Source organism: Plectropomus leopardus, chromosome 7 (genome assembly GCF_026936395.1).
Source record: "Plectropomus leopardus strain MGB_pleo_1.0 chromosome 7, ASM2693639v1, whole genome shotgun sequence".
In the NCBI taxonomy this organism is placed as follows: Eukaryota; Metazoa; Chordata; class Actinopteri; order Perciformes; family Serranidae; genus Plectropomus; species Plectropomus leopardus.
The window spans coordinates 1,067,945-1,092,500 of NC_142182.1; the positions used below are offsets into that span (position 1 = coordinate 1,067,945).

Consider the following 24,556-nt stretch of genomic DNA (forward strand, 5'->3'; position numbering starts at 1 on the left):
TTTCTGGACGTTTCCCCTTATTTTTTTTTTAGATAGTTTTCTCATCCTCTCTTCTTTAAAACTAATTTTTAGGTAATTCTCTCTTAATTTTTCTTGTCATGATTAACCTTTTGGAACCTGGGATAATTGGTTTAATTTCTTTCAGAAACATGGGGATAAGGCAACATCAAATTCACAAGACATGGCATAAAAATTAGAAAAATAAATGTGCAAAAGTAGAAGAAAATTAACTGACAATATGCAAAAAAAGAAGTTAAAAAAACATGAAAAATGAAAAATAAACAGAAAAATGTGCAGTAAAAAAGATATGTATTAACTTTATATAATTATATTTTTTTCTGTAACATAAATTAAAATATAAAACTTTTCTTTTTCATATTAAATGATTATAATTATAAACGTAACGGGTGAATGAGACCTCCTGTTTCAATGAGATTACCTGTATAAATAAAGGTTAAAGAATATAAATACAAATAAGAGTTCTGGGCATTTTTTCCATATTTTGTAACAATCCTTTTTTGTACATTATTGGATAGTATTAATTTGTTTATTTAACTTTAAAAAATGCTAAAATATTAAATAAAATAAACTAAAGAAAAAGGTGAAAAGTCATCATCTGGAGGATCATAAATCAGAGTCTCAACATTTGTCTGTTAAATAAATCTGTGTCACACTCACACACACACACACACACACAGTAAATCTATCTGAGATGGTCCAGCAGCTAAAAAAACAAACAAAACAATAATCACAAAGAACCACCAGACAGAAACAACGAGCTGAGTTTGATACGACCTGAGAGGACGAAGCGTCGAGTCAGTCAGTCAGAGGAGGAAACACACAGTGACACACAGAGAGACTAAGCTGCTGATTTAAAATAAAACACACACACACACACACACACACACACACACACACACACTCGGAGCAGCTGAATCTGATCTCAGAGCAGCTCTGCGTCACTCTCTGTCTGCGTCAGGTGACAGCGAGTGACTGAACCAGGACCAGCTGATTCAGGAGCAGCGCGACCTTTTTGTAATGCAGGTTGACCGGAGATGAATGGAGCCGCCGGTCCACTCCAACATCCCAGAATACTCCTCATTAACACTTCAAGGCGGCGCTGCTGCTGCATTATGGATCCGATTTAACCAAAATAAGACGGCAGGAAGAGAATTCATTTTAATTTGTCCGAACATGAAGTCTCAGCAGCTTGTCCTGCTCTGCACCATCGCCAAGGATACGAGACACATTTTATGTTTTCTGCTTATGTATTTAGGGGAGAAATTGTGATTTTTTTTGGTTTTGATATGATTACTCAAAAACAGGGATGTCACGATGCATCGCGAGACAGTTAAAAATCCATAAAAAATATGAGAGATTCAAATCGGTGAAATGAAAAATGAGCTGCAATACTCTTTTTGAACAGCAGAGGGCGTAATCTACAGCCCCGCCTATGCACGGCACTCCTTAACGACGACTACATGGCCAAAAAAACGCAAACAAACAAAAAACTACACGGCCAAAAAAACGCAAACAAACAAAAAACTACACGGCCAAAAAAAACGCAAACAAACAAAAAACTACACGGCCAAAAAATAATAATAAACAGCCAAAAAAGATTTTTAAAAATACACGGCCAAAAAAAAATTATATATATATATATATATATATATGGCCAAAACAAAACAACAACAAAAAAAACCACAGTGCCCCCAAAAAAACTACACGGCCAAACCACACTGACAAGCTGCTCGCCGAAATGAGTACATGTTTCTGTGCTCTATATGTTGACGCCCATCAACTGTTTTTAGGAGCAACAGCAGAGTCACAGTGTTACGTCTGCCCTGAACGTACGACCTCAACACACTCATATCAGGCCCAAAGGACAACAATAAACTTCAACAATGAAGTTCAAATATCTCAAAACGCACTGAACGATTGATCACAGTTTAATTTTAACTGTATAATCAATCATATCGAGCATGAGACGTCACTATTTTCTTTGAAATCACTTCTTAAAAACACTTTTACAGACGTGCTTTTATGCGATGTCGTCTTTTTTAATTTGTCTGTTTGATTCATTTATTTTAGTTTGTATTCCATCTTTTCATTCATCCTTTTATTCTGCCCTGGCCATGTTTATTTCTCTTGTCGTCACTGTTATTTCAGTGTTTGCTAATATTCTTCAGCGTGTCCTCTCACTGGTTTGGGTTGCTGCTGTTATTGTGGTTTTGTGGTCGTTTCTCTCTTTTGTCTGGCCTGAATTCAGCATTATAGTTTGGCTCTTTGTGAGAAACTCCTCTGTCTTCTGCTGACCAGGTCGATAATTAGTGGTCAGATTCTGTCGGTGGTTTGCGGCGTTTCTATGGAGCACGTAGCACGGCAACCGCGACCACATTTCCCTCCACCATCACAGGGAACAGATTTCACCAAAATAAAGATCTCTGCGGCGAGCTGCCGAGAAAAAATAACTTTTAAAACAATTATTTTATCAGGACGAAACTCCGAGGCAGCAACTAAAGATTATTTTTATCAGCAATGTCTCGGCTAAATGAAAAGAGGCCAGGGGCCAGGGGCCAGGGGCCAGGGGCCAGGGGCCAGGGGCCAGGGGCCAGGGGCCAGGGGAGCACAGCATCTCCAGACATGGCTCTGAGATTTTAGGAATTTTTTTAAAAAATTTGAACAAATCTTGGATTTTAGAATATTTTAGGGATTTTAGGGCATTTTTTGGACATATCTTGGATTTGGGACATTTCCTGGATTTTAGGACATTAGTGTCTCAGCTGTGTCCTCTGTCGGGGGTTTGGGGGATCCTCCTCTGTTTTATGTCTCTGACACCTTATGGAGACTAAAAGGACAAAAACTGTTCACAGAGTCACTTTATTTTTATTGTACATTAGAAAATGTTTGGGGGGCCACCAGAGGCCCCATCAGGGGCCAGATTTGGCCCTCAGGCCTTCAGTTGAGCATCACTGATTTCATATAAGGAATGAATTATAAATATTAGTGCCTTGGGAACAGTTTCCTGACAGCTGATCGATCGGTTCCTGGTTGGTGCTTTTAAACGAGATCAGCTGAAGAAGCTTAAAAGATCAGCAGCTTCTGCCGGATCAGAGACGCCGTCACCGACCTGCTCGGCTATTTAAGACCGCCGCGGCTCGCCGCAGCCTGCAGGACGCACAACTACACACACCAGGTACACACAACAGGTGCACACCACAAATACTGCATTCATATACTTGTACTTTACTCGAGTGTGCAGCTGAATTATTGTACTTTTTTAGTAGTTTAAAACTTGTTTAAAAGTTTAAAACTTGTTTATAAAATATAGAACAAATTCATAAAAATTAATTAAAAAATTAGTCAAAGTCGGGTCAGAAAACTGAAACTGAATATTAACCTAAATATTGCTAAATATTAACCCCCGCAGGTCAGAGTCCCCTCAAACGACGACGCCTCCAGTTACTGCGCACACACTTTACCAAGGGACAGAGTGGCCCCACACTCTGCCCTCAGGGGCCCACACTCTGCCCCAAAGCCCCATGTCCTACTGCCAGGACCCCACAGTTAGTCCAAGGGACGCTGTTTTTGTCACTCGGGCCCCAAATCCTGTTGCAAGGGCCCAATATGTTGCCACAAGGGCCTCGCATCCTGCCTGAGGACCCCTCAACCGCTCCTAGGGAGCCACTTTCAGCAACTTTCTGCCACCAGGGGCCCACATGCATCTACAGGAGCCCCACTTTCTGCCACTATGGCCCCATATCCTGTCACAAGGGCCACAATTTCTACTGCCAGGGACCCTCATTTTCCTGCCAGAACCCCACATCCTGTTGTAAGGGCCCCACATGTGGCACTCATGGTCCCACATCTTACACTCAGGGCCCATGTCACAACTGCTGCCAGGGCCCAACAGACTGTTACAAGGGCCCCATGTCCTACTGCTGAGACCCTACACGGCGTCCCAGGGACACACTTTTTACTGCCAGGGCCCCACATCCGGCCCCATGACAGCGACACACAAAACTCAAAGTCTGATGATAAGAAGATCAAATCCAGTTTTTTAGTTTGCAGACACAGAATCAGTAACTGATCGAGTTACCGATCATTATCAATACCTAATGAATACATAAGAAAGAGTCAGAATCAATAATCAATAGAGTCCCATCAGGTTAAAACCTGCCGTCACAGCGAGGCGCACTGACCCCGGATCAGCTGAGATATCAGCTGTCAGAGTCGGTCAGCGGACGCATCTGATCAATACCTCTGATCAATACCTCTGATCGGCTCATCTGATCAGCTGCCGATGATGTCACTGAGCACACCGTCAGTCCGTGAGGCCGCCGGCACGTCCTGTGAGTCTCCGGAGCGGAGCGGACAGGTTGCTGCTCCTGTGGCGCCTCCTGCTGCTCCTCTGCTGCCGTCACACGCTGCAGCTTCAAACCGTCGTCTCCTCGTTGATTTTGATGGTTTTGATTTTTCGTTCTGAGGTTTGAGGCACTTTTTCATTTTTCAACAATTTTAAGTTTTGGGGATTTTTTAAACCTCTTTTTAAGATTTTGGGAGGTGATTTTTTAAAATTTTTTCCTTTTTTATTATTTTGAGTTTAGGTGTGTTTTTTTCTTTAAAAATATATTTTTGAGTTTTGGGGTATTTTTCCCTCTTTCTTCAAATTTCAGCAAATGATCTGAGTACTTCCTCCTCTGCTGCTCCTCCTGCCACAATCTGCCTCCTCCCTGCTCCTCCCCGAGCTCCTCCTCCTCTTCCTGAATCCTGCTCCATCTTTATGTCCTCCTTGTGATTCCTGTTATCTTCCAGCACCTCCTCCTCCTCCTCCTCCTGCTGCTGCTGGGCTTCAGCTTCATTGTTCTGTACTTCTCGTGCTCCTCCTCCTCCTTTTCCAGCTCCTTGTTCTCCTCCTGATGCTACTCCTCTTTTTGGTCCTCTTACTTTTCCTTTTATTTCTCCTTTCTCCTCCTCCACCACTTGTTCCTCCTCCTGCTCCATCTTTGTTTCCTCCTTGTGATCCCCATTATTTCCCAGCACCTCCTTTTCCTCCTGGTCCTCTGCTTCTTTGTCCTGTACTACTCCTCCTCTTTTTGGTCCTCTTACTTTCCCTTTCATTTCTCCTTTCTCCTCCCTCTCCTCTTTCACTCTTTCTTCTTCTGTAATGTTGCTCCTCCTGCTCCATCTTTGTTTTTTCCTCTTGATTTTTGTTATCTTCCAGCACCTCCTCTTCCTCCTCCTGGTCTTTTATTTCTTTGTCCTGTACTCCTCATGCTCCTTCTCTTCCAGATCCTCGTTCTCCTCTCGATGCTTCTCCTCTTTTTGGTCCTCCTACATCCCCCTTTTATTTTTCCTCCTCCTCTCTCCTCCTTGTCTCTCGCCTCCTCTTTCCTCCTTCCTCTTTTTCTCTCCTCTTGCTCTACCTCTCCTCCTCTCTCCTCCTCCCTTCCTCTCCTCCTCTCCTCCTCTCTCCTCCTCCCTGAGAGCCACAGTCCCTCCTGGACCAGACTATTTATAGAAACAGGACGAGTAACAAAGATAGCTCAGGAAATAGGTCCACACACACAGACGCGCGCACACGCGCACACACGCACACACACACACACACACACACACAAACACACACACACACACACACACACACACACACACACACACACACACACACACACACACACTCATGTTTCCCTCCTCATGAATACCTCATCAGCTGATGAGGTCAGAGGTCAAAGGTGTGTCCCGTCTTGGAGTCGTCTTTGTCACACTGAGATGTTTTTTGGTCTCTGAGAGTCTAAAACTGAACGATTCAGCAACCTGGTTACTGATACAACACACACACACACACACACACACACACACACACACACACACACACACACACACACACACACACACACACACACACACACACACACACACACACACACACACACACACACACACACACCGCACAGAGATGTCGAGTCTCGTGACTCGGACATTACATTCGGTGACTTGATAGCGGACTACAGTTGGATACAGTCGGACGCAGACGGACGCAGACGGAAGCAGACGGAAGCAGACGGACGCAGATGGACGCAGATGGAAGCAGACGGACGCAGACGGACGCAGACGGCTCCTCTGAGCGTCAGTTGATGGGGAGTCAGGTCAGATCAGGAAACATCAGACGACAAATAATTAATCAGACGACGTCTCACGTTACAGCCGGCGTCCTGATCAGCTGATTGAACGCTTCAAAACTGATGAAAACATCCAACTGAACGAGTCCAACTGTCTCTGTCTGCTGAGCAGGGACACTCAACATATAGGGCCAAATCTGGCCCCTGATAGGGCCCCTGGTGGCCCCCAATCATTTTATAATGCACAATAAAAATAAAGTGATTGACTCTGTGAATAGTTTTTGTCCTTTTAGTCTCCATAAGGTGTCAGAGACATAAAACAGCAGCAACATAGAGCTTGTTGATCAAAGAAAGAGGCAGAGGAGGATCCCCCACACCCCCGACAGAGGACACAGCTGAGACACTGATGTCCTAAAATCACAGAAATGTCCTCAAATACTAGAAATGTTAGGGTTAGGGTTCATCGTTCTAAATATAAAAAAAGTCACAGTATAGCATTTCTAAGAATATTATAGCGATATATTTAAATATATATTTATATTTAAAATGCTGAAAAATGGTTAACTGTAGCAGCGTTACTGTCGGGGTTAAGAATTCATCGTTCTATTTCTGTTAGTGTGATTTAGTCATTTGAATTTTTCATTTTAAAAGAAAAGAAAATCACCAAAATATTTTCTGTAAAAAAATAAAATAAAGGCAAAAGTCTGCAACCAGCCTTTCAAGCCCACCTGTTTTTTTGTTTGTCTTTAATTTAAACTATTAAAGAAAGAAAAACAATCTAACATTTTTTTTCAGTTTATACAGTTTTTATACAGTTTCTGGCTGTGATGAACTGTTATTTGTAATTTGTAATTTTATTAAAAAAAACTGCAAAAAAAATATTAGAAAAATATTGGAAAAAAAAACCTTAAAAGCCTAAAGGATTTAACAATAAATTTAAAAACAATTATAATATTAATAATTAAACAATTATTTCTGTTCACTTTCTGACTGATAGATGGTGTGATTTTGAAACTCTTTTTGTGCTGCATTCAGACTTTTACATGTATTTAACCCTTTGAACCCTGAGCAAACTTGGGCCGTTTCTTTCAAAGACATGGGGAGAAGGTAAAGAGCAACTCAGGGAGAAATCAGTGAAAAAATTACAAGAAATTAGTAAATAATACAAGGAAATGGCCTGAAAATTTGACCCTGAAAAAGGAGTTAAAATAAAAGCCAAGAAAATTAACAATTTAATTAATTAATTAATTAATTAATTAATTTGTAAAAATACAAGAAATGTAAAAACAAAAACTAACAAATAAATATATAATTATAATAATTATAAATATGGTTGAATGGACACTTTTCCCCTAGCTAAAAAAAAAAATTTAAAATCTTATTATTTCTTGCAATTTGCAGAAAAGGAAATGTTAATCAGGTTTCAAAGGGTTAATGCAGCAGAAAGATTCATCCAGAAACAACAGAGAGAGATTAAGAAAATATTTTATGGACTATGGACAATTAATCGATGACAGATGAATTGGTCATCTGTCATCGATTATTTAATCGAACATGTGAAATCGATTAATCGATTACTATGAAATGCAAAACATACGCAATATGTTGCTGTGAGCGTTGAGGATGAAGTGCATTTGGTATCGTTTGAAATAAGCAAAGATTTTTATTATTTATGTTTTTAGGATTTACACTGTAAAAAATGTCTGTAAAATTAACATTAAAGTGCAGTAAAATCAAGACATCAAACCGCAGATACGAAAACAGTGAAACAGTTTTAAGTTTGCAGTAATATTCTGAATAAAAAAAATATTGAAATTTCTCTGTAGAATTTACAGATATCTGTAGTTTTTACATTTTACAAATAAATAATTTGCTTTACAGATAAATATGGTAAATGATGAACGGACTGGACTTGTGTAGCCCTTTTCTTATTGACAACTCAAAGCGCTTTCACACTACACTGTCACATTCACACGTTCTCACATTCACACACCCATTCACACACACGTTCACACACACATTCACACACATATTCACACTCACACACACATTCACACTCACACACATTCACACACTGGTAGCCGAGGCTGCCGTACAAGGTACCACCTGTTACTCAGGAATCATTCACACACACTCAATCACGCGGCATCGGGAGCAATTCGGAGTTCAGTATTTTGCCAAAGAATATTTGAAAAGTTACTCGGGGGAGCCGGGGATCAAACCACTGACCTTCTGATCAGAAGATACCCGCTCAGCCTCTGAGCCACAGCCGCCAATAAGAAACCTTGAGATGGATTTTAAACATTTGAGCGTTAAATGTAAATGTTCCTTAAAGTCTTTGAAATAAATCAGATGTTATTTTTGACAGAAAAATTATGACATTGATCAAAAAAGTGATTTTAACTGCCAATAACAGCCGAAATAGAAAGAAAATAATTAGAATTTTCTAATGTTTAGCTTTTCAATAATTAATTTAATTTGTGTGGTTTTACACATAATGAGATTGGTGATGGAATTGCAGATTTTTTTTTTTTGTTTTCCAAATGAACAGTAAATTTTACAGTTTAAAAATGCTAAAATGTACAGTTTATTTTATAAAGTAATTTACGTCTTTGTTGTTTTTTTTTTGTTTTTTTTACAGAATTATTGTGGCAACCAAAGGTGCCAGTTTTTTTACGTAAAACCAACAGAATTTTTATTATACTTGGCAACTTACTTTTTTAATATTTGAAATTCAATATTTTTTATATTTTTTTTTACTATTTATATTGTTCTTTTGCTGCTTATCCTATCCACTCCTGCGAATTTCCCCACTGTGGGAATAAAAAAGGACTATCTTGTTTTTTTCATTTTATTTTAAATTAAAAGGCTCAACTGTTTCTAGTGAGGAGGAGCTGAGTCCCCCTGCTCCCCCTGCTCCCCCTGCTCCCCTGCTCCTCCTGCTCCTCCTGCTCCCCTGCTCCTCCTGTTCCTCCTGCTCCTCCTGCTCCCCCTGCTCCTCCTGTTCCTCCTGCTCCTCCTGCTCCCCCTGCTCCTCCTGCTCCCCCTGCTCCTCCTCTGTCCTTCGACAGATTGACTCGTCTCCTCGGGAGTGAAATATTCCCATCAGGCCCTAAAAATGACCGTTTTTAATTAATTGCTGTGCCAATCCGTTAATAGCAGCTATAATTAGAGACCCTGGGAGATGGCTGGGAGATTAAACTCTCCGCCTGACTCCTCTTGAGTTTGCACTTGTTACCTTTTTATTCACCACGGAGCAGATTTAGGATCCGACACCGCGCCGAATTAACCCTTCACGCCGTCGTACTGCGGCACCACAAAGTACTCACATCCCTCACTGCAGTAAAAGTACATGCACAACAGTAGAGAAATACTCCATAACAAGTTGGTGCGGTGCAGTAAGAAGTAAAACACTCCCTCTGAAACACAGTACAAGTACACAGTAACAGAAAACAGATATACTTCTTTAACTCCTGAAACTGGAGCAAACAGCAAACTTTTTCTCCAAAAATCAGTATTTATAATTGATTATAATTATGTATTTAAAATAACTAATTACATATTTAAAAAAATTTTAAAACACTTGTTTTTAGGTCATTTCCCTGTTTGTATCTGACTTTTTTGTTTGGGAACTTTTTAGGTAATTTTCTCCTAATTTGAGCTTATTTCTTGTGATTGTTTTGGGTCGTTTCTCATAAAGTTACTCATCACCTTCTCTTGTTCTTGAAAGGAATCAGGCCGCGTCGCTCAGGTTTCGAAGTGGTGAAAGGGTTAAACTGCAGAAATATACAAACTGCAGAAATGTAGATTATTTTTGTTTCGAGTTCATCTGCGGATGATTATCTGGATTCATACAGTGAAATATGCTTGTTACATTACATAAAAACCGACTTCATCAAAAGTCCAACCAACACTCAAAAACACACAGAACCAGAAACACAACGTTCTGCTGCTGTCACTGCTTCAAAGGGTTAAACTGCAGAAACGTGCAAGAAGTTTGGAAGTACGACGACAAAATGTCAAAATCTGCTCCTGAAATCTCCTCAGATCACAAAGTGACGTCTTCAAACGTCCAACAAACCAAAAAGCCTCATTTTATTCATCTTTTCTGACGCTCTCACTGCTGCTGCAATAAGAATCGAATGTGCCGTCACCTGTTCGGTGGTTTACCGTCTGAGGTCACATGACACAAATAAAACCACAAATAAACACCAACTAACAAACAAATCAGAGCTTCGATCCACAAACTGCAGCTCCTGCACTGAGCGCAGGAAATATGATTTACACACAGAAAAGCTACATTTATTCCAAACCTAGAGCTGGGCGACCGGGAACAAGGTCTTATCACGATATTTTTTCACATCAGTCGATATCGATATATATCACGAGATACATCAAATCGCTATTAGGGGGGAGACGGCGGCCGCTTACACCGGTGTTCAGCGGTTACTGTGAGCAGCGAGCACGCTGATAAATGACAGAATCAGGACCGGATCGAGACATTTTGGAGACCTAGAACAGATTGGGACATTCAGAGACATCAAAGGAGAATAAGACCGGAGCGGACATGACTGGAATGCCTTTTATCGACATTCATTCATTAGCTCATTTTATCGCCCAGCCCTATCCAAACCCCTTTTTTTAATTAATGAAAATTTAGAGCCCCTGACCACGCGCGTAATCTCCACAGAGGACCGGGGGTCACGTCCACCCCAAAATATGAAAGAGGGGAAATTAACGGAACATCTATCAGCAGCTGGTACGAGAGTAAAAACTGAAAATACACAAAAATAGTTATTGTTTTGTTTTTATGAAACGTGTCTGAATACGGACTGTGCATCAGGTGTGTGTGTGCGCCAGGTGTGTGTGTGCATCAGGTGTGTGTGTGCGCCAGGTGTGTGTGTGCGCCAGGTGTGTGTGCGCATTTGGATACTAGAGCGCAGCTCGTGCCACACATTCCTGTCGGGACCAAAGTCACTGAGCCCAGGAGATTAATTTGACTGTTTTCAAAAAGTGACAAAAAGCGTTGCTAATAGAAACAAAGATCACAGCTGATCGATCGATCCATCAGAGCAGCACTGACAGACCTCTCAGTTATCAGGGGCAGATTTAGTGGTTTGGGGGCCCGGTGCCCAGCTGCCCTGCTCTGATGTGGTCCGGTCTGTAACTGGGAGTGCTGGTGGCTGCAGGAGCTGATCTCAGTGTCACTGCTGCAGACGAGTGCAGCTCTGACAGCTGTTCCTGATACAGTCACACACTGCTAAAGATGTGATACACATGAATTCATGTGAATATGTTTTGTGAAATTACTGCAGCCTTCAGTGTAAAAGACAAGTTTGCAGTTTAACCCCAAAAGGGAAATTCAGTTTACTATATTAACAGAAGGGAAATTCAGTTTGATTATTTTTTACTGCTAAAATCAAAAGCAAAACTTGTTTTGAGTAATTTCTTTGTCATTTGTAGTTTGTTTTAAAGAATGAAAAAATTATTAAAATCATAATCCGGGTTTTATTTTTAGGCCATATCACCCAGCCGTGTGTCATCTGCATACAAAATACACTTTTGTATGGCCAACATTGCAGCATAAATTATGTATATAAACTGTAAATAAAATTGGACCCAATATGGAACTTTGTGGGACACCATCTATTCAAAGAGCTAAAAAACACACCAACAGCTTGGACACTTTGCGTTCAACCGCTAAACATTTCGTAGGACAGCCCTGCATTAACCAGCCTCTGCAACCAAACAAGAGTGAGAGTCTTCCAAGGGTCTAAAAATATAGCAGCATTTGTCCAATGAAATGCTGGCCGACAAAGTCCATTTGAGCTCAAAACCGTGTGGTTCATCAGCTCCACAACAACTTCACCACGACATAGCAGTATGTGCCCACACGAAGCGCTCTCAACCGAACCTGCTCATACGCCTGCGTATAGTCACAACCTAACAGCTTAACCAAGCACTCTGATTGGTTCACAGTCTATTCGTATTGTCCAATACCTTGACAGCATTTGGCCTCTTTTTATGGGAATATCCATCTGAATTCAGTTAAAGTTCTTCTGAGCTTTATCGGCAAGATAAGAGAACATATTCCTGCGACTGATGAAGACTTTGAAACATGATGTGAATCAGATCTGACCATAAATGAAATTAAAAAAGCTCTTCTCCCAGTGAAAACGGAAAAATCTCAGTTGAATTTTTACATTCCTTTCTGGGAACTCATTCAAAAGCCCAAAAAATGCATCAATCAGAGAGAGATGAACACAACTAGAAAACAAGCTGCCACATAACAAATGATTACTATGCAACAGAAGAAGAAGAAGAAGAAGAAGAAGAAGAAGAAGAAGAAGGAGAAGGAGGAGAAGGAGGAAAAGAAGGAGGAGAAGGAGAAGAAGAGCCCACTCCTACAGCTCCGACTGGACAAACGGCGACGCTTCGCTGAAAACTCACAAGCTGATCTTACTCAAGAAACTCTTTACCTTGATGAAAGTAAATGCAACTGTTAATCTTAATTTAGTTTACCTAAAGTTCAGCTGTATTTACTTTAATTTTGAGAAGTTGTTGCAACTTAAAAAAATGCGAGTGAATGAACTTGTTCTTTCTTAGTGATCGCAACTTTATGCAGCAGTTTTTAAGTCAACCAAATAAGTCTGACTTAACTGACCAGATTTTTGTATTTTGTGTCACGACAAAAAGGGATTTGCATGTGGAGGAGTTCGGATATCTGCACATTTTCTATTTTGTTAATATGTTTTAAAATATACTAATGTGACTGATGGTTTCAAACCAGCAGAATACGGATAAATATCCAGGGGCATGTCGAGGATCTGCAGACTTCGACGGCTTAGCCCGGACATCTGTAAGAAAATAACATTTTTTGGTGATTCTCTTTTTTTTGTACAGTGTAAGTCCGACTAACTTGGTTTTACGATTGCAGTTTTTCACAGTATGATAAACATCTCAGAAAATACTGTGGTTGTTACAGTATCACGGTATTACATTATTATCAGTCAGAATGACTGTTAAAGGAATAAAAAAAGAACGGATAGTTTTTGATTGAGCAAATGTTTTATCACTATAATTCAGACTTGAATCATTTTTTTTAAAAAAAAAGTAAATATGTGCAAAAAGTCTCCCTTTTGAAAATAACTAAAGGTGCGTATATTGTAGATATGCATTTGTACACAGCGTGATAACTGTCAACAACAGCTGTAATTTTCAGTGAACCTGATATTTAGAAATAAAGCGGACATAATTTAAGACTGATAGTTATATCTACTTCCATTTTTCAAGGCAATGGGTTTCCCAGATTTTTCAAAAATTAAAATCAACTTGACAGATTTTATAGTGTAAGACCAACTAACTTGGTTTACTTAAAAAGTTAAGTAGCAAACACAAGTTAATTCACTCATTATTTTCATGTTGCAACATCAACTACATATAACTTAATTTTAATTAAACTTAACAATTAGAAATAAAGTAGACATAGTTTGAGACCAAGAATTAGCCTATATTTACTTAAAATTCCAAAGCTATGGGTGTCCTAATTTTTTAAAAATAAAATCAACTTGTCAGATTTTAAAGTTTAAGTCCGACTAACTTAGTTTACGTAAACACTAAGAAAGAACAAGTTAATTAACTAAAATTAAAATCCTAAAATTAAGTAAATACAGCAATAATTTCAGTGAACTTGATAATTACATATGAAATAAAAATAAATTAAAACTAATAGTTATATGTACTGTCTTGTTCTTTTTTAAGTATAATCAACTCTTTAGATTTTACATTGTAAATCTGACTAACTGGGTTTACTTAAAAAGTTTAGTTGCGAACAGGTTAATCCACTTCTTGTTTTCAATCTGTAACAACTTCACAAAATTAAGTAAATGCAGCTAGAATTTCAGTAAAGTTGACAATTAGATATAAAACAAATATAAATTAAAAAGAATACTTACATTTACTGTCACCAGAGCACATGGTTTCCTACATTTTTAAGTAAAACCAACTTTTCAGATTTAAGTCTAAGTAACTTAGTTTACTTAAAAAAGTTGAATTAACTGAATAAATTAAGTTAATCCAAATGCCATTTTTAAGTTGCACCAACTTCACACAGTTAAGTAAATACAGCTGTAATTTCAGTAATTATTTATAGTCATTATATATAAAATAAACATAGTTTCAAACTAAGACCTATATTTATTGTGTTATATTTTTAAAGTATAATCAACTTGTCAGATTTTACAGTGTCAGTCTGACTAACTTGGTTTACTGAAGTTGCTATCATGTAGAGAGAACAAGTTGATTCAACTGTCATTTTTAATTAGCAACAGTAGCAAAATTAGTAAATACGAGTATAATTTCAGTAAACATGAAAGTTAGATATGAAATAATCATATATTAAAACTAATAGTTATATTTGTCATCATATTTATCTATTTTAAGTATATTCATCTTGTCAGATTTTACAGGGTAAGACTGACTAACTTGCTTTTCTGAATTTGCTATCACTTTGACAGAACAAGTTCATTAATTTGTCATTTTTAAGTTGCACAACTTCACACAGTCATGTAAACACAGCTGTAATATCAGTAAACTTGAAAATTGGATATGAAATAAACAAATTAAAACTAAGTAACTAAATATTTAGCGTCATTAAGGCATTCAGTTTTTGGTAAAATCAACTTTTCACTGTTTACCTTGTGAGTTTTTTTGCGTGAAAAGTTGCAGAAACAGTGTGAGAGTGACTGTTGTGAGGAGGAGGTGAGAGGGAGGTGAGGAGCAGCGGGAGGAGCAGATCCAGGGTCGGATCACACACTCACCTCCTGCAGAAGATCCTCAGGCCGGTGAAGGTCCTGCTGGCGTGCTGGCCGCGGGGGGCGGGCGCCGCCGCCGGGGTCAGCTCCGTGTTGGAGGCTGAGGAGGACGAGGAGGTGGATGTGGAGGTGGAGGAGGAGGAGGAGGAGGAGGAGGAGGGCGCCTGTGCTCCATCCCGGGCAGGCTGCTCCTCCTCGGGCTGCCGGTCCATGGCTCCTGTCACTGGTCGGAGGTCAGCGAGGAGCCGTCAGCCATTCTGACAGCTGCAGGCACGAGTCTGAGCAGCCGACACAGGAAGTGCAGCTTCACTTCAGTCCAGGAAGCAGCAGCACAACAACTGTCAGAGCCCGGAGGAGGAGGAGGAGGAGGAGGAGGAGAGAGGGGGCTGCTTTTCTCTACACTGGCTTCCTTACTTCCTTCCTCCTCCTAACGCTCCCAGCCGGGGGGAGTGCGTCTCCTCCTCATGCTCTCTCTCCTCTCAGCTCTCTCTGCAGGAAATCCAGGAAGTTTGACAAAACCACAGAAGAAGAAGAAGAAGCGTGCAGCTTCTCCTTCTGCTCCTCCTCTGAGGCGACCTGTTGCTCCTCCACTCCTCGGCTCTGTCCTCTGCAGCTCCGCTCCCCCTCTCCTCTCTACTTTTATCTCAGCTCCGAGGCTCTCCCTCTCTTTTTCCTAAGTCCCGCCCACCCCCGGCCCGGCGCGCTCTGATTGGCCGGCAGACAGAGGTGAGCGCTTTGCCACCTGCTGGAGCCTCCGAGGCTGTACAGCTGCTAAAAAAAGAGGAGGAAATGAACTCATTTTCTCCTCTCCGGAGCTGCAGCAGCGGCCGAGGACAAAGCACGCTCACGAGAAGCCGGCGCTGGAGGAGGAAGTGCTCAGATCCTTTGCTTCAGGAAAGAGTGTAGAAATACTCTGTTACAAGTAAAAGTCCTGCATTGAAAACGGTACTTGAAGTAAAAATGAAAAAAATAATCAGGAAAATATACTTAAAGTATTAAAAGTAAAAGTACCCAATGCAGGGAGAACTTTTAAAATAAAACTAAAAAACACGAAAAAAAAAACTCAGAAATATTGAAATTATTTTTTCTTTAAACAGAAAAAAGTGTCAGCTAAGACAAAAATTTCCAAAGCTAATTGTAAAAAATAAAAACCATCCAAAAGGCTAAAAATTATGACAATAGATAAAGCACCCCTCAAAAAAACTCAATTTATAAAGAAAATGGGAAAAAAACATCCAAAATATTCCTTTAAAAAGTGACCCATCCAAAAAAAGAGAAAAAAAGCACATCCCAAACGCAAAAGTAGCCTATACAAAACATTTTTTAAGAAACTCAAAAGTATATTCTTAGAAAGACTTGAATGTTTGTCAAAACAGTCAGCAGTACATTTTCTGGAAATCAACTGATGGATTGATTACCTACGCTACTTGTTGCAGCTGCACATTAATAAACTGCTATAATTTCCCTCATAACAAAAGATCATATTTTACAGATTCTTAAGGTTTTATGCAAAAAAACTTTTAAAGTAATTTAAGCGTTCAGGTAATAAGACAATCAGACAAAATTATAGAGTAAAAGCATGAAAAAGAAAACACTCGAGTAACGGAGCGGAAAATCAGACTCTAGCGCGGTACCTGAGTAAATGTAATCAGTTACATTATCACATTGTTTGCGGTTGTTTTGAGCGGAGCAGCTGGCGGACGCAGAGCGCGTCGGGCTGCGAGGTGTTAAACTCCGCAGCATTAACATATCGTGAACATGAGAGCTGCTCTGCTGTGGAAACTGCAGCCTGCCTCTCACCCGGATCACATTTCTGAAGCCGCACTCTGCAGCGCGCTCCCCTCCCACTCAGGCTTTACATAAAGACGGTCCACAGCCCACACACACGCACCGCGTGTGTGTGTGTGTGTGTGTGTGTGTGTGTGTGTGTGTGTGTGTGTGTGTGTGTGTGTGTGTGTGTGTGTGCAGTGAAGCGGAGGTCGCGCGGCCGCAGCGAGGCCCACACAGAGCCCTTCACAGCGTGCACGTGGCGGCTCCATCCCCTGGGTTCCCGCTCCGAGGTGGAGCTGAAGGATGAGCCCGGGTTATTTTTGACAGCCAATTAAAACAGAGGTGCAGGACGAGGACGAGTCCTTTCTCTTAGAAAAATCCATCCGTGAGACATGTTTTAGGACAGGGACACTCAACCTGCTCTGCTCGGGGGCCACTTTTGCAAAATGACAGGAGTCCAGGGGCCAGTCACCGCAGCCCCAAACACCTTTCTAAGATTTTAGGGCATTTTTAGGATTTAAGGCATCTTTCAGATTTTAGGGCATATCTCTAATTTTGGGACATTTCTATGATTTTAGGACATTTAAAAAAAAAAAATGTAGGATGTTTCTAGGGTTTTAAGGCGTTTCACTGATTTTAGGAGATTTTTAGTGATTTTGGAAAGCTTACAGGATGTTATGATGTTTCTTGGATTTTAGGACAATTTTTAGGATTTAAGGAAATTTCTAGGAAAGGTCATTTTTTTAAGACTTTAGGACATTTCTAGGGTTTGAGGACATTTCTAGGATTTGAGGACATGTCTAGGATTTAAGGACATTTCTTTAATTTTAGCACATTTTTTGGACTTTAAAACATTTCAGATTTCAGGACATTGCCAGAAAATGTACCACATTCCTAGGATTTTAGAGAAATTTTGAGGACATTAGGCCATTTCTATGACTTTAAGATGTTTCACTGATTCTAGGAGATTTCTATGATTTTAAGTCATATCTATGATTTTAGGACATTGTTACTGTAAGACATGTCTAGGATTTTAGAAAAATGTCTAGGATTTAAGGTGTTTCTCTGATTTTAGGACATTTCCAGTATTTTAGGACATCAGTGTCTCAGCTGTGTCCTCTGTCGGGGGTGTGGGGGATCCTCCTCTGGCTCTTTTTTGATCAACAAGCTCTATTTTGATGCTGTTTTATGTCTCTGACACCTTATGGAGACTAAAAGGACAAAAACTGTTCAAAGAGTCAATCACTTCAGAAATCTGGCACCCTATCAGGGACCAGATTTGGCCGCGAGCCGTACATCGAGTATCACAGTTTTAGAGACAGAGTCTGAACTGCTGTTTGGTTTGAGTTTATATATCAGTGTCCACAGACAGATCGGCCCTCATCAGGTTGTTGTTGTGTTTCGTCTTCTTTGCTCCTCGGGTCGGAGCAGAGTGAAGGGTTAACTACGGATTAATAAATCAATAAATCACGAATGTGACATGAAACATGTCGTCCAGGACGCAGCTGGCCTCGTTCTCCATAATCTGATCAGCCTGCCTGTTTGCAGCCTGATGGCCTGTGCGCTGCGCTCTGCTGTGGCTCTGATAACTGGCCTGGAGGTTACTGTAATCTCATTACTTCTCCCAGTAACAGCGGCCCATAATGCACTGCTGTTTGATCTTCAGTCAGTTTATTACACAGACTGACCTGACAACAAACACGCACACAGAACATCAACACAATTATCGGTTAAGGAACAAGAAAAATGACTCTAGCTGATCGTCGCTGGCACAAAGACTTTGTTTCGTCATTAATTCCTGCAGGAAGACGATAACCAGCTATAAATAATCCGAGATAATAAAACCAGAAAAAACTATGCCTTTAAAATTTCACCTCAAAGGTGCAGCAACAAATAAAGTACAGAAAATGAAAGTACTTAAAAAGCAGAACGACACGAAGGACCACAAGTGTCACTGAAACAGTGATAAAGCATTTCATCTGAAAATAAGTAACTGTATACTTAAAATAGGACTGATATTGTGAGAGTAGAAATAAGCAGACCGAGTGATGCCGAGGACGACATCCACACTCTTGACTCGGGAGGAGGGAGGAACTGTGGAGTCGGCTGTCGGATTCAGCCTGAGTGGTTCTAACCCAACAAGGAGAACCTAAATTTTACTGCTGTTGAGTTTGAAGACGTTACGACAAAATCAGGTTTTAATTTCCAGGAGACAACCAGAGAGGGAAGATGGAGGCTTAGAGGACAGATAGAGTTGGGTGTCATCTGCATAACAATGAAAGTGAATACCAAACTTCCTAAAAATGAGACTGAGGGGTAGGAGGTAGATGATAAAGAGGAGAGGACCCACAACAGAGCCCTGAGGAACACCAGTAGTAATTGAGGAGTGCTGTGATCTGAAGGTCTTTAAATGTACAAACTGTGTGCAGCCGGAGAGGTATGACTTGAACCAGTAGACCAGGTGTGTAGGTAGGGGTAGGTAGGTTTGGATTTCCGTATATGCCCGCATTCAGCGACAGCTGGGATTATAAAACTGGAGAACGGAAAGAAGGGGGCGTCAAAGGAGGCTGGATAGAGTGGACGGGACGGTAAGTGTGTTAGAGAGGCTTAATGCTGGTGGATATTTTAATTTTTTGCATTGAAGAAGGAAAGTTTTACAGCGTGAAGTGGAGAACATGAGAAGTATCTGATGGTTGCGAGAAGGAGCTTAAAGTGGAAAACTCGGAGGCCGAGTGTTCCCTTCGCCTGACCCAATAAGGTCGGCAAAGATGATGAAGATGAAGTGAGGACGCTGATGTGATGTGACGAAGATGAGGTGATGAAGCTGATGAAGATGATGTGATGAATATGAGGTGATGAAGATGATGTGATGAAGCTGATGAAGATGAAGTGAGGACGCTGATGTGATGTGACGAAGATGAGGTGATGAAGCTGATGAAGATGATGTGATGAATATGAGGTGATGAAGATGATGTGATGAAGCTGATGAAGATGAAGCCTAAGTGATGATGCTGATGTGATGTGATGAAGCTGATGTGATGAAGATGAGGTGATGAAGCTGATGAAGATGATGTGATGAATATGAGGTGATGAAGATGAGGTGATGAAGCTGATGTGATGTAATGAAGATGAAGCTGATGTGATGAAGATGATGTGATGAAGTGGTGAAGCTGATGAAGATGAAGTGATGAAGATGACGCTGATGTAATTGAAGTGATGAAGATGAGGGGATGAAGTGATGAAGCTGAAGATGGTGAAGCTGATGAAGATGAGGTGATGAAGTGATGAAGATAAAGCCTAAGTGATGATGCTGATGTGATGTGATGAAGATGAGGTGATGAAGATGAGGTGATGAAGATCATGTGGTGAAGATGTGGTGAAGCTGATGAAGATGAAGTGATGAAGATGAAGCTGATGTAAATGAAGTGTTGAAGATGAGGGGATGAAGTGATGAAGCTGAAGATGGTGAAGCTGATGAAGATAAGCTGATGAAGATGAGGCATGTGTGTGTGTGTGTGTGTGTGTGTGTGTGTGTGTGTGTTGCCCCGCTCTGCAGCAGGTCTCTGTGGGGTGCAGGTGCAGTGGGGGTGTGCAGGTCTGGAGGCTGGGCCGCGGCCCCCCCGGCCCCCCTTACATAAAGAGCGTTATGAAACAGTCAACAGTCTGCTTCGATTCATGCGGCCGTGAGTCACCTCCAGCGCCGCCCGAAAAAGTAACAGGATTACATCATCAGAGGCCGCAGTACGAGTACTCCAGAGTACTGTGGGCCGATCCTGAGCACACTTCAGAGGAACATTTTACTTTGTCCGCTTCTATAAATACTCTGAATACATGAGTACTCTGTATTTTCCTTCAGTTTAAAAACACATCTCATCCTTTGTTATTGTCCCCTTTCACCCAGTTTTCACTAATTGATCATTTAGATCAGTGATGCTCAACCAACAGCCTGAGGGCCAAATCTGGCCCCTGATAGGGCCCCTGGTGGCCCCCAAACATTTTCTAATGTACAGTAAAAATAGAGTGATTGACTCTGTGAATAGTTTTTGTCCTTTTAGTCTCCATAAGGTGTCAGAGACATAAAACAGCAGCAAAATAGAGCTCGTTGATCAAAAATAGAGCCAGAGGAGGATCCCCCACACCCCCGACAGAGGACACAGCTGAGACACTGATGTCCTAAAATCACAGAAATGTCCTAAAATTCAAGAAAATGTCCTAAAATTCAAGAAAATGTCCCCAAGTTCTAAAAATGTCCTAAAATCCTGCAAACATCCTTAAATCCTAGAAAATGTCCTAAATTTGTAAAAAAAAAAAAAAAAATGCTAAAATCTACAAACATCAAAAATTCCTAGAAATTTCCTTAAATCTTAGAAAATGTCCTAATATCCTAGAAACATCCTGATATCTGAGAAATGTTCCAAAAGACTAAAAAAGTCATTAAATCATAAAAATGTCATAAAATTTTAGAAACGTCTTAAACCCTTAGAAACTTCCTAAAATCAAAAAAAAAAAAAAAAAATCAGAGTAACATCCTAAAATCCTAGAAACACGTATGAGGCCGCCCCTGGCCCCCTGTCAGTATGTCCCTGCAGTATTCCCAATCAGACACTTTTCCAACATCAGACCACAAACCAGCAGTCAGCGTCCCCGCCAGCTGACCGACACACGGCAGCATCAGAGCCTCCTGATTGGTTCAACATGTTTAAACTGACGTGATCAGAGGACAATGAGAGGACAATGAGAGGACAATGAGAGGACAATGAGAGGACGACGAGAGGACGATCAGAGGACGATCAGAGGACGATCAGAGGACGATCAGAGGACGGGGCTGCTGTTCAAAGCAGAGCAGCTTACGAGCAGCCGGGGACGCCGTAACAAGGTTAGAGTCTCTGATGGGGACAGGAAGTCATGAGGAGCCTCCGCGCTCTGATTGAGTTAAAGCAGCGAGCTGTCAGTCAGCGCACGGAGCCGGCTGATTGGTCCACAGGCACAGCTGGACAGGGGGCGGAGCCTTTACACAAACTTAGATCTGTCTCTTTATCTTTTCACACTTTTCATTTTACACTTTTTCTTTTGACTGAATGACAGAAAATATTTTCACTGTTAATTATTTCACCAGTGAATCGATTTGTTATTCTGTAAAATATCAGAAAAAAAAAACTTCAGAAAGCCGTAAATGGCATTTTCAGGTTTCTCATTTTATCTGATAAAAAGTGCAAAACCTCAAAATATTTCACATCATATCACAAAGAACAGGAAGGACACCAGCAAATATTCACATGTCAGAAGGAAGCCAAGCTTTCTGGACTTTTTGATTTTTTAAAGTGACAATAATGATAAATACCCATGTTTTTAAGTGATATTAACTGTTCACATCTCAAAAGCAGCTTATTGAATATTTCTTTTTAAAGTGGTAATAACGGTAAATATTTTTAGAGTACCTGCTGTTCTGTTACTTCGCTCATTTTAGGATACCTGTGTTCCCTCAGGTGAGCAGCAGGTGTCGCTGTTGATCCTTCAGAGACTCACAGCTTCAGCTTTGTTTCCAGCACAAAGAGACGCAGCACAGGACGGACAGATGGACAGATGGACAGATGGACAGATGGATGGATGGACGGATGGACAGATGGATGAATGGACGGATGGACAGATGGATGAATGGACGGATGGATGAACTGCATGTAAACAAACACAAGTAAACATGAATAAAAAGCAACAACGTTTCCATTTTACTTATTTTGATGAATCATTTTTATATTCAGTGATTTATATTCATTTAAGTCCTAATAATGACAATTATTGAGACAAAAAAATGAACAAAGTCTGCAAATCAAAATCAGACTCTGCAGATTTCTTCTTTCTGCAGTGAAGCGATTCACTCGGACTGAAAATTATACAGCCTTTATTTTCACAAGAACATTTCATGGTAAAAACTAAAAAAAATAAAGTAATCTTGCAGTAGACTTCAATATGCACTATATATTATGCAGATCAGCTGTTCATATTTTGTTTAATCAATATCACATGAGGACTCAGTGTTTGTTTGTGTTTTATTAAACATAATTTGCAGGACAGAAAATGCAAAATAAAAAAGTAACAAAAAACAGCCATGTAAACATGCAACAGCAGGGTTTGATTAAAAAACAAAACAAGTTTGACACAAATACAAAGTTAAAATAGAGCAACAAGAATATATACGTATATAAATATATGAATATTAAACTGACTCTGCAGTCCTGTAAGGCATTCACTGCATGACAGTTTAAGCACAATTTAGCTTCCATAGCCTCAGCGCCACACTGCGCTCTCGGTCCCTCGCTTTAATCTTTAATTCACTGAAACACGAGCAGAAATCTTCAGCATGAAGAACGAAACAGCTGAAAATCCAAAACAAACCCGAACTTCAGGTCTTATCTGAAAATTTAAAATTTAAACTCGCCACTATACAAGAATGCTTTCTTAACTTTGTATTTCTAATAAAACCTATTGGACACTGATCACCGAACCCAAGATACTCCACAATACATAGATTTGTATATACACACACACACACACACACACACACACACACACTCACTATATATATATATATATATATATATATATATATATATATATATATATATATATATTCATGTGGTTCTTATATACAGTAATTCTGATTCTGATGTCTGAATCAACCCAGGTCGCCCCCTACATGCCGTTACATTACATGCCGTTACATTACATGCCGTTACATTACATGCCATGTAGGCAGGTAGCTCAGCTGATGGTTACAGGTCTAAATCATACTGGTATGATGAATGAACATCAGACAGGAGGCGTTTTCAATATTTTTTTTACTTAAGGCCCATTTCTATTTTTCCAGTTTTTCACCGAATATATTTTTACTGACTGGTGGTATATTTTTATTTTTATTTTATGTTTTTACTGACTGGTGGTATATTTTTATTTTTATTTTACTTACTATGTTTTTACCCTATTCTTATTTTTATTTGTCTTTTCTTGTTTAATCTTTTTTAGTTTTGAGCGTTTGATCATATTCATTTCTGTCTGATTGTGGTTTTAAAAAACTGAATCTACCTGCGGCTACAAACTTTCCTTTTTCTGGATATTATTCATAAATATGTAGAAAAGCGATCAGGACGGGGGCTGAAAACATTTGGGAAAATGTCTCGCGCAGCTTTTTGTGTGTTTTTGTGATTGTTTTCGCGTGCAGCGATATGGCGGCGATGCGACGATTCAGCGACGCGGCGTCCGAAGTGTCCCCGTGCCAGCGAACAGGTGAGTCTCGGGTTTGACTGTGATGTCACAAACACTCACCTGAGGCCGGCGGGATGTGCTCGCGCGGCGTGATAAAGCTCCTCGCGGACGTTTGTTCTCGTGTGTCTGTGGTTTCCCTCTTTCCGGTTTGTTTCTCCCGCCATTAAGATCCAACCTGCGCAGGTGCGGCTTCCTTCTTCTTCTACTGCTTCTTCTCGGCCTGCTTCTTCCTCGTCGTCTTTTTTCAAGCGGACAGAATCACCTGTATGAGCTCGTGACGCCCCCGTCTGTTCAAACTGTGAAAAGACTATTTTTATTTTATTTTATTTACTATATTTCTAACTTTAATTCATTCATTTTTTTTTTCATTTTATTTTACTTTTGTTAATTTTAATTTAATTTTCTTATTTTTATTATCTAAGCTCAGCCCACCCTCTGGAAATGATTTATAAATATATTTAAAATGCATCACTGTCCATGTAGCTTATTAACATTTCCCCTTTACATGAAGTCGCCGTGATAATTGAATTAAAGATGAAAATGTATTCTTTGATACAAAGATAAATAAAAAATAACTTTTTTTAAAAAAGA

General features: G+C 40.2%; 1 protein-coding gene across 1 annotated transcript in view; it reads right to left on the reverse strand.

Annotated features, from left to right (window-relative positions):
- LOC121937826 (diacylglycerol kinase zeta-like) overlaps positions 1-15,706 on the reverse strand; it is a 50,081-nt gene extending 34,375 nt beyond the window's left edge. Inside the window, exon 1 of the mRNA XM_088079559.1 lies at positions 14,942-15,706. Coding sequence (XP_087935685.1) covers positions 14,942-15,147 — 206 coding nt within the window. The 5' untranslated portion in view covers positions 15,148-15,706. The remainder of the gene's footprint in view (positions 1-14,941) is intronic.
- Between the last annotated feature and the right edge of the window lie 8,850 nt (positions 15,707-24,556).